General features: G+C 57.9%; 1 protein-coding gene across 1 annotated transcript in view; it reads left to right on the plus strand.

Moving 5' to 3' along the window:
• LOC144736814 (fatty acid 2-hydroxylase-like) overlaps positions 1-9243 on the plus strand; it is a 51883-nt gene extending 42640 nt beyond the window's left edge. Inside the window, exons 3-8 of the mRNA XM_078619458.1 lie at positions 844-948; positions 4024-4166; positions 5475-5581; positions 6809-6981; positions 7332-7584; positions 9051-9243. Coding sequence (XP_078475584.1) covers positions 844-948; positions 4024-4166; positions 5475-5581; positions 6809-6981; positions 7332-7584; positions 9051-9130 — 861 coding nt within the window. The 3' untranslated portion in view covers positions 9131-9243. The remainder of the gene's footprint in view (positions 1-843; positions 949-4023; positions 4167-5474; positions 5582-6808; positions 6982-7331; positions 7585-9050) is intronic.
• The last annotated feature ends 2025 nt before the right edge of the window (positions 9244-11268 follow it).

Here is an 11268-nt window from a genome sequence, read left to right on the forward strand (position 1 = left end):
GCGTCTCTACAATGTGTCATACATGTAAAGCACGTCCTGAGATTTTGTACACAGCCCATTTGTCAATCCACTGCTGGATGGATTGACGCCGCGGGTGGCTAGGAGATGTTAACTCCCTCGCCTGGTACGCCGGAGGCCGTGGGTTCGATCCCGACCCTGACCCCTGCTGCTGTTGTATATTTGGAGTTTGCGTGTCTCTCTCTCATCATCATTATGGTGGCTAGGAGATGTTAACTCCCTCGCCTGGTGCGCAGGAGGCCGTGGGTTCGATCCCGACCCTGACCCCTGCTGCTGCTGCTGTATATTTGGAGTTTGCGTGTCTCTCTCTCTCCCCATTGTGGTCGCGTGGATTTTTCCCTCCACATTTCGAAACACGCGTTTCGAGTGTTTGTCCGCTGTACATTCCCACGTTATGAACCACTTAATTGGGCTGTCATTTGTGATGGCCAGGTTGAAATCATGACAAATAAACCTACCTCAGTGGGCCCAGACCCCCATGCGCCTTACTCCAAATAAACAGGCGACAACGTCAGGATCGAACTCGCGAGATCTGCGTTTGTTGACCGTGGGATGGGCTCCTCTTCCGGAACGACGCCTGTGTATTCTGCGGTTCGATTTTCCACGCACGTTTATATGTTTTTCCGCCGAACAGAGGGAGGGGTCATTTAGTGAACAACTCGGAACGAAGCGCACGGCGCGAGTGGGAAACCCAGTCGCCACTGGGCCCCAACCCCGACGTGTAAACCAGCAGCATCATGACAAACATCATGTACCAGGACATGTTCACCGGTAAACTCACGTGACCCCCCCCCCCCCTTTCTCCCCCCCCTGCCTGTGTTACAGCCAGCCGTCACTGAAAGCAACGGAGTCAGCAGTGAACAATCCGGTTTGGAACCAGATACTTCGACGGATATCGAAGTGACTTACAAGACCGTATCAACAGAAAATGTACGTCCGTGTCGGTGGTGGTGGTGGTAATGGTGGTGCGAGTGGTGATGGTGGTGGTAATGGTGGTGTGAATGGTGGTGGTAGTAATGATGTTGTGAGTGGTGGTGGTGGTAATGATGTTGTGAGTGGTAGTGGTGGTAATGATGTTGTGAGTGGTGGTGGTGGTAATGATGTTGTGAATGGTGGTAATGATGGTGGTGGTGGTAATGATGCTATGAATGGTGGTGGTGGAAGCCCCCCCACCGAAAATGAGTGAAGAACACAGCTCTAAAGTTGCAAAACGGCCACTCGCTCGCCTCTACTTCCGCTTGCCCGCCCGCTCACTCGCCCGCTCACTCGCCCGCTCACTCGCCCGCTCACTCGCTCACTCGTCCAGTCCCTGCCAGTTTCCTCCTCCTCGATCAACTCCCTCCTCGTTGTCGTGCAACCAGTTCGCCGGCCCCTGCCACTAAAGAGCTTCACAGCTCATCGGATTCCTCCCGCAGTCTCAATGAACATTCTGACCTCCGTTGTACAGAGTGACCTCCGGACACATTTTAGGGAGTGGTGGGGGGGGGGGACAGACCCCTGGATGGGGGGGCGGAAGGCACCGGGCAGTGTCTTGGTGGCTTCTGGTGATCACCGTCCGTGTCGCCCATGGCTGCCGGTCTCGGCGGTTGTGTAAGAGGAAGAAGTCTCGCTGCGCTCCACGATGAAACGGCAGCGTGGGAGCTGGCTGTCGGGGTGACTTGGTGCGGTGGGTGGGGGGTCACGGACCAACGTTTCGCACCGAGGGAGATGGCCGCCCTAACGTGGACGACCCTCTTTGATGTGCGCGAAAGCTGGGCCGCTGACGTAATTTGTGACGGCAAGAGCCGGCAGTTAACTTGTAAAGAGAGATTAATCATCACAAACTGTAGCGTGTGCGTGCGGTCTGGCACTCCGTCTCGTGCTGCGCTCGCACGAGTCGCAGTGCCAGACCGCACGCCGCGTTTCACAACATGTAGAGATGGGGGTGTGGGGCAGGGGGGGGGCATATAAAGGGACAGCTGCCACTGCGAGGTGACCTTCCAAATCACGTGCTGGGATTTTGGTTTGCCGATCGTGGGACGAGCATTGCTCTGCAGCAGGTGGCGTGGCGGTGCTGCCCCCTGCTGTGCGCGAGCCAGAGGTCACGTGTCACGGATGAATCTGAATTGGGAATCCAACATCGCGGAGCAAGCATCATCGCTCCCCGAGGCGAGACCACGGAGTAATCATTGCCGCCCCCCCCCCCGCTACTGCCAGACCAATGTGGCCGCTAGCAGACCAGGTGCTTGAGGCACCTCGTGCCCCACAGGGGCCGCTGCCGCATGCTGGAGATTTGACGTAAGGCGCTCCGAGACGCCCCCAGCGTAAAGGAGGGTAGCCCCGCATACCAAACCACCCCCTCCCCCCTCACCTGACCTCCCCCCCCCCCATATTGCCCCTTCTGCTGGCGGTGCTTTATGTCAGTGACTCCGAAGTGACGATGGTTTTGGGGCCAAACCGGTGCTGTAAACGTTGCAACGTTGTCCCGACGTTCGCCCGACCAACGTCGTCCTATGTTTTGTTGAGAGGTCAACCCCGGCGGGATTTGCAGCTGTCCCATGTCCCCGGGCCCCCCAATGAGACCGCCCGCGTGTCAACTCACGGCGGGCGCGTGCACGCCCGTGCGCGTGTGCGCGTGTGTGTGTGCGCGTGTGCGCGTGTGTGTGTGCGCGTGTGCGCGTGTGTGTGTACACCTGCGCTATGAACCCGGCGATCCGGGTTCGATGCCCGCTCACGGCCACCGACACCAGCGACGGTTATCTGAATCGGTCCTAGGCCTCCCCCCTAGGTCGACTCAGCCTCAAATGAGTACCTGGTGCGGTGTGTGAGCGTCGCCATTGGAGAGACAAAGGCGGCCGGGCGTGGTGCTGGCCACCCACCCTCGTGTGCCGTGCCAACCTTCATAGGTGTTACTCACTAACAGAACTTGCCCCTACAGTCTGTTAATGCTACACAGGGGATCTTTGTCTTTATGCGTGCATCAAACCCTGATGACCTTTCACGGTTAAAATTAAGGTGATGCAAGGCGTCCTTGTTGGGGCAGGGATTTTTACGGTGGTGAAATCAGTGAGGCGGGGATTTACCGTGGTGAAATTAGTGAGGGGATAATTTTGTGATGGTAAAAATAGTCGTGCCCTTTCTGAAACGACTGCGAGACTGCCCTGGCCAATCCAGGGCCTTTTGGTGGCTTGGGCCAAGTGCCTGGCGCATGCAAGTGGGCAGGCCGGTGAGAGAGTGGGTGAGCGGGTGAGCGAGCGGGCCTGTGAGAGAGTGGGTGAGCGGGTGAGCGAGCGGGCCTGTGAGAGAGTGGGTGAGTGGGTGAGCGAGCGGGCCTGTGAGAGAGTGGGTGAGCGAGCGGGGGCCTGTGAGAGAGTGGGTGAGCGAGCGGGCCTGTGAAAGACTGGGTGAGCGAGCGGGCCTGTGAAAGACTGAGTGAGCGAGCGGGCCTGTGAAAGACTGGGTGAGCAAGCGGGCCTGTGAGAGAGTGGGGTGAGCGAGCGGGCCTGTGAGAGAGTGGGTGAGCGAGCGGGCCTGTGAGAGAGTGGGTGAGCGAGCGGGCCTGTGAGAGAGTGGGTGAGCGAGCGGGCCTGTGAGAGAGTGGGTGAGCGAGCGGGCCTGTGAGAGAGTGGGTGAGCGAGCGGGCCTGTGAGAGAGTGGGTGAGCGAGCGGGCCTGTGAGAGAGTGGGTGAGCGAGCGGGCCTGTGAGAGAGTGGGTGAGCGAGCGGGCCTGTGAGAGAGTGGGTGAGCGGGTGAGCGAGCGGGCCTGTGAGAGAGTGGGTGAGCGGGTGAGCGAGCGGGCCTGTGAGAGAGTGGGTGAGCGGGTGAGCGAGCGGGCCTGTGAGAGAGTGGGTGAGCGGGTGAGCGAGCGGGCCTGTGAGAGAGTGGGTGAGCGGGTGAGCGAGCGGGCCTGTGAGAGAGTGGGTGAGCGGGTGAGCGAGCGGGCCTGTGAGAGAGCGGGTGGACGAATGGTCGAGCGGGTGAGCGTGCAGTTGGGTGAGCTTTACGTCATTGTTGTGTTCCCGGCAGGACCTGGTGGACTGGAGCAAGCCGCTGCTGTGGCAGGTGGGGCACCTCCGGGAGAAGTACGACGAGTGGGTGCACCAGCCGGTGGACCGGCACATCCGCCTCTTCGGCTCTGACCTCGTCGAGTCTTGGACCAAGACCTCGTGGTGAGTGGGGTGACGTGGGTCGGTGGGGGGGGGGGAGCACAGACAATGGCGATGACAGCTGATAAAACCAAAAAATATTTTTTTTTAACATTTTTTATTTTACCAGGTAAGGCCTCCTGAGCTGCATAGATATGTTTCAGAAGCGACCTGGATATCACAAATGGAAGCTCGACACAGTGGTGGCTTATCTCAATGGGGAAATGTGCAGCAGGCAAATACTCTAAATGCACGTTGATTATAAATGTGGGGGAAAAACCGGAAGACCCGGAGAAAAAAGATCCCCGTGACCAACAGTGCTGGATGAAGCTCGTGGCGGGGCCTGTAGCATGATGTTATAAAGGGGCCCTAAATAAAAACAAAACACGTAAATATTAAAATACTAAAATTTTACCTGCAAAGTTAAGTAATTGTATTTTTTCATTTTCTATACAGCCAGATAATACGACACATTGCTAACCTTAAATACCCAGTCGTTTGTAAAAGTTTAAGGCAGTATAGTACTATAGTAATAGAGCAAGTGCAGAATCATTGAACCGGAATTGATAGCTCGAAAGCATTTAGCGCGGGGCGTTTGAAAGTTCGGGGTCTGTAGCATATGTAGCTATTTGTGCTACGAGGATAATCCGGCACTGGCGACCAGGGGGAGAACATACAACATGCAAGTGTCAGGGTCGGGATCGAACCCACGACCTCCTGTATACCAGGCGAGGTAGTTAACATCTCGCCACAGCATCAAGAATACTGGCAGAGACGACCAGCAAATTGAATCAAGGTTGCCCGAAACTTGACGATAAGAAAACCAGCGCCAAGAGAGTTTGCCTTGCTGGCGGCCTAAGGCGAGAACGTCACCGGCGTGCCTCGCTCTCACCACGGTTATCAGTTCGTCGTTGTTGTTGCGCGTGTCTCACCCCGCCCCGCCTCGCCCCGCCCCGCCCCGCCCCACCCCACCCTGCCTCACCCCACCCCGCCCTGCCTAACCCTGCCTCACCCCACCCCACCCCGCCCCACCCCGCCCCGCCTCACCCTGCCTCACCCCGCCCCGCCCCGCCCCGCCCCGCCCTGCCTCACCCCGCCCCGCCCTGCCTCACCCTGCCTCACCCCGCCCCGCCCTGCCTCGCCCCACCCCGCCCCGCCCCACCCCGCCCTGCCTCACCTTGCCTCACCCCACCCTGCCCCACCCCGCCCCGCCTCACCCCTCCTCGCCCCACCTCGCCCCACCCCACCTCGCCCCACCTCGCCCCACCCCGCCCCGCCCCGCCTCGCCCCACCCTGCCCCGCCTCACCCGCCTCACTGCGCCGTGTGTCCAGGTACGTGGTGCCGAGCGTGTGGCTGCCGGTGGTGCTGCTGTGGAGCGTTTGGTGCAACCGCGAGTTGGCACGTGGCGACACGGCCCTGCACCCTCCGCTGCTGACCAGTGAGTGCACCGTTCGCTCGCCCACGCACGTGCTCACACGCTCGTGCCTACACGCGTGCCCAGGCACGTGCCCACACACGCGCCCACGCACGTGCCCACACACGTGCCCACGCACGTGTCCACACACGTGCCCACGCACGTGCCCACGCGCGTGCCCACGCACGCAAACATGCACGCCCATGCACTTGCCCAAGCGGTTTCCTCATCCAGGCGAGAGTCCAGCTCAAGTATGGTTACACAGGTCTACAGCAAAAATGCGTCCGAAAAAAATGTAGTCCAACTTGACTCATTCTGGGCCACTCAGAATGAACAATGATGCTTTAAATTGTTGACTGGCTCTAGCTTTCAAGATATGCTCCTGGGTCAGTATACACGACCCTTGACTTGGGAATGGCGGAGGATAAGCGAGTTGTAAAGGGAAGGGATCTCAGTTTAAACCAGAAATTACTAAATACATATTGGACTTGATCTGTGAATACATCTATGACTGGGTTTGGACAGTACCTGCTTTTTGAGCAAAACAATGAATGATGCACCCTGAACCTGTAATTGCATCATCCATGATATGAATTACATCCCTCTGCTGAACAAATTGCCCCATATCAGCTCTAGAAATCACACAGTGTCGTGCTCTCTTATTTGTCAGAGTTTGATTTTGCAAAGGGACACATTTCTGTTTAGCCAAAGTGAGCAGAGATGCCTCGTACTTGTGTGAACAAAGCAGATCACTTCTGCTATGCTTGTGGTGAAGTGAGTTTTGCATCACAAAGCGCACTATAACCACTACGTTTAAGAAAGCCTATCACCTTTATTTTGGCTGCAAAAAGTAGTGGCCAAACACTCTAAACGCATGATGTCGAGTCTAAATGTGCAGGGGAAAAAGCGGAGGACCCGGAGATAAATCCACGCGACCACGGGGATAACATGCACATTCCAAATATACAGCATGTGTCAAGGTCGGAATCGAACCCACGACCTCCTGTACACCAGGCGAGGTAGTTAACAACTCATCGCCACCGCGGCACGCGAGGCAAAGCCGGCCGGGCGTGGTGCTGGCCACCCCTCCCCCTCGTGCACCGTGCCGGCCTTCGTAGATGCTGCTGGCTAACAGCACTTGCCCCAATATTCCGTTAAGGCTACACGGTGGTGGTGGTGGTGGCGGCTGCTGTGGCGGCGGCAGTGGTGGTGGCGGCTGTGGTGGTGATCTTTGCGTGTTTGTCTTTGTAGGCGTGAGCGTGACCGTGGGGCAGGAGTGGTTCCCCTTCCTCTTCCTCCTGGGCATGTTCATCTGGTCCTTTGTGGAGTACAGCCTCCACCGCTTCCTCTTCCACATGACGCCGCCCGCCAACAACTACTACCTCATCACGCTGCACTTCCTGCTGCACGGGCAGCACCACAAGGTGAGCGACCATGACCCCCCCCCCTCCTCTCCTCACCGATCTCTGCTCCATCTCCTATCTCTCCACCCTCACCTCCCTTTACACCTCCCCCTCACCTCTCCACCCTCACCTGCTTCTCCACCCTCACCTCCCTCTCACCCTCACCTCCCTCTCACCCTCACCTCCCTCTCACCCTCACCTCCCTCTCACCCTCACCTACCTCTCACCCTCACCTACCTCTCACCCTGACCTACCTCTCACCCTCACCTGCCTCTCCCCCTCACCTCTCACCCTCACCTCTCCACGCTCACCTCCCTCCCTCACCTGCCTCTCCACCTCCCCCTCACCTCTCCCCCTCTCCGGCTGCACAGTCCCCGTTCGACGGCTCCCGCCTCGTCTTCCCCCCGCTGCCGGCGTCCCTCTTCGTGGCGCTCTTCTACATCGGCTTCCGCCTGGCGCTGCCGAGCGCCGTTACGGGCTCGCTGATGGTGGGCGGCCTGGCGGGCTACGTGATCTACGACCTGACGCACTACTACCTGCACTACGGAGCGCCGCGCCGCGGCACCTACCTCTACCACCTCAAGGCCTACCACGTCAAGCACCACTTCGAGCACCAGAAGCTCGGTAGGTCGCGGGTCGCGGCGAGACCGCCGTGTGTGAGTGACCCCTTGGGGTGGAGGGTGGCGGCAAAACCGCCCCCACGCCGAGTTGCGACGACGTACACGTACGTCGTCGACGTACACGTACGTCGTCGCAACGGAACCGGAAGGAAATCTGAAATGAAATAACTGTATCGATAGCGAGGCTCCCCGGCAAGGCCGTGCGGGAGGGCTGCGTGTGGCACAGCTCGTCGCCGGCTACCGTCGGGTGACGGCAGCGGTCGTGCTGCTGCGGTTCTCTGCGGCGAGTCATCACGTCGTTAGAAACAGCGGCGCTGCTGCTGTAGCTGCTGTAGCTGCTGCTCTAGCTGCTGCTGTAGCTGCTGTAGCTGCTGCTCTAGCTGCTGCTGTAGCTGCTGTAGCTGCTGCTCTAGCTGCTGCTGTAGCTGCTGTAGCTGCTGTAGCTGCTCTAGCTGCTCTAGCTGCTGCTCTAGCTGCTGCTGTAGCTGCTGTAGCTGCTGTAGCTGCTGTAGCTGCTGCTCTAGCTGCTGCTGTAGCTGCTGTAGCTGCTGTAGCTGCTGCTGTAGCTGCTGCTGTAGCTGCTGCTGTAGCTGCTGCTGTAGCTGCTGCTCTAGCTGCTGTAGCTGCTGCTGTAGCTGCTGCTGTAGCTGCTGTAGCTGCTGCTGTAGCTGCTGCTGTAACTGCTGCTGTAGCTGCTGCTGTAGCTGCTGCGCCTCTCTAAGTCAATTGGAGTTGTCTCGGAACAGGGGAGAGGGTTCAGTTCTTGCTCCCTTACCGTCCCCTCCCCACAGAACAGTAAAACACAACCCCCCACTCGTGGTGGGGGGGTCCCCACTTGGGTGAGGCAGCAAATCCAATCCCCTCCCTCCTCCAGACCCAGGAGCGCAGAGCTTGGTCTGCAGTGGCTAGGAGATGTGAACAACCTCTTTTGGCATACAGGAGGTCGTGGGTTCCATCCATACCCGGACGTCTGCTGCTGTATATTTGGAGTGTGCATGTTCTCTCTGTGGTCGCGTGGATTTTTCTCTGGGTCCTCCGGGTTTTCCCCTCCACATTTAGAATGAACATCACGCGTTTACAGTTTTTGGCCACTATAAATTTCCACTTGATAAGCCGCTTCATTGGGCTATCATTTGTGATAGCCAGTTCGCTTCTGAAAAAAAGAGTTACATAGCTCAGTGAGCCTTACCTGGTAAAATGGAAACAGTTTAGTTGAAGTTCTTCCCCCTTTATCTTCCCCATCCCCACACAACCCCCCCCCCCCCCGCTGGTGGTGGTCCCCACGTGTGTGGGGCAGCGAGCCCAATCCCCCGTTTCGGGACTTCTGTCCGCAGAGTTTCTGTACCGCCCCTCCCTGCGTCGCGGTTTGTGCTCTGTCCCGGGCTCTTATTGAAATAGAATAAAAACGTGTGTGTGTGTGGCGGGGCTGGGTGGCATGCCCCCGTGTGTCTCCGTGTGTCCGGCGAGCAGGCTTTGGGATCACGAGCAAGCTCTGGGACTTCCCCTTCCAGACGCTCATCCCCAAGGAGACGTTTGAGAAGTCTCACTGACGCCCGCGCGGCAAGCCGCTGCCACCGCTCCTCCTCCTCCTCTCCCTCACCGGGGCAACGTCTCGATTCTCAAGACCGGTCGTCTCACTCCGGCCCGCAGCGATGGGGGGGGGGGGGGGATACGGTGGGGGGGATATGGGGGGTAGGCGGCGGGGGGTGTGTGTGAGTGGGGAGGGGGCGAACGCCGCCACTTTGACCTCCGCAGCATCGAGGGGATCATCTCCTCCCCCGCCCTGCCGCTCTTCTCTGTCTCACCGAGTCCGTGCCTTTGATGATGATGATGATTGTTGATTTCACTATTTACATATCTCCCATTCTACTGCAAAGTCCTTCACACACGAGGATCCCTCCCTTTGTGCATCCTCCCACCCTTGACCTCCCACCCTTGACCTCCCACCCTTGACCTCCCAGGCATGCCCCCCACCAACCAATATACTACTCCGCCCCCCCCACGGTCACTTGCCATCGCTACTCCTGGCACGTCCGTCACCGGGCCCCTGTCCATCTCTGCGAGCCCCCCCCCACCCTCACCGCCACCCCTCCCACTACCCCTCCTCCCCACCCCCACCTCGTGTGTTTATTGTAAAAAAAAATAATATAGAAAAAATGGTGAAGTGGCTAATGAGAATTAGCGGCGATGTTGCTGCTCCCCCACGCTTTCCGGCACGGCGCACTGTGATTGGCTTTTGCTCTGTGATGCGACTGATTGGCCCGTCTGCCCACCCGTGTAGATATATATAATATGTGTGTGTGCGCGTGCGTGTGTAATAATTGTTTAATCGACGCATCCCGTTTATATATAATCTGCATATACACCATCGCCTTTACTTTCATGTTGGTATTTTTTTCTAAACTTTTTTTTATTAACGCAACCAACCACCCCCCTCTCCCCCCTCCCCCCCCCCGTCGATAACCGACGGGTTACGGAACGGACGCAGTAACGTGGAACGGTGCACAAGCCCTCTCGCTCTGTGTTGTGCCTTGAAACATCACGGGAACCCTGGGGGTCATCCACCAGGGTCAGCCACGGTCTGGCGAGCGACCGGGGAAGGCAAGGGTCAGGCTGGGGTCAGGCTGGGGTTATCCAGGGTAAGGTTGGGGTCAGGCTGGGTTAACCAGGGTCAAGCCGGGGTCAACCAGGGTTAGGCCAGGGTCAACCAGGGTCAGGCCGGGGTCAGCCTGCGGTCAACCAGGGTCAGGCCGGGGTCAACCAGGGTCAGGCCGGGGTCAGGGTGAGAGTGTGCGATGGTAGAAACGGAGCCATAATAATAATGCCTGGGAATGAACGCGCGGCACGAAGCTCGGTGTTTGTGCGCTACAATAAGCTGGTGTCGAGATGGCCGTCGCCACTATTTATGGCTCCTAAAGCATCTTAACTTCTCGTTGCTATTTTTTGCGTTAAATTTATTTTAATTTAATTTACACTTCGTACCTTCAGTTTTCTCCCCCCCTCCCTCCCCCACCACCACCTCTGCTGTTGTTGTAACAACGAAATGGGAGCAATGACGTCTACCGACTTTGAGTTCCTGTGTTCGACGCGCCGCGCGCGTGAGACCCGCCAAGAGGGTTACAGACGGGGTGCCCGCAACGCCTCGCTCGTGCCAATCGCCTCGGGGGTAGACTCCTGCCCTCTTAGGGGACCACCACACCCCCCCCCCCCGATCCTCTGTAAGAATGTGTGTTTGGCCTACTCTTTCGGATGATCTCGGGAGAGGTTGTGGCGGGGGAGGGGGGGGTTGGAGAAGGTGGGGGGGGGTACCCATACTTTACTGCAGTGCATGCAACCGCCGATTGATGATCTTGTAAACCAATTTACTGGCGAGAAAAAAAGAAATGTCTTAATCGCACCCACGGTGTCCTCTCACCCTGCCGTGCGCCCCCCCCTCCCTGCCACCCACTCCGGGGGTGGGGAGGCCGGGAAATAAAAAAAAAATCCTCGCTGAGTCGTTGCCTGAACGGAGTGAGCTCGGGGGGGGGGCTGAGCCGGGGGGGTGGGGGGGCGGCGAGCGACAAAATGCAAACAGAGCAACTTTTTTAAAAAATGCCATAGCCTATTTTGTGAATAATAAACTTTAAAAGAAACTATATATATGTACGTTGGGGGTAACAACTTTGTAGGTTTTAAAGAAAAGGAACGT

The sequence above is a fragment of the Lampetra planeri genome, chromosome 63, assembly GCF_965212315.1.
Source record: "Lampetra planeri chromosome 63, kcLamPlan1.2.h2, whole genome shotgun sequence".
Taxonomy (NCBI): domain Eukaryota; kingdom Metazoa; phylum Chordata; class Hyperoartia; order Petromyzontiformes; family Petromyzontidae; genus Lampetra; species Lampetra planeri.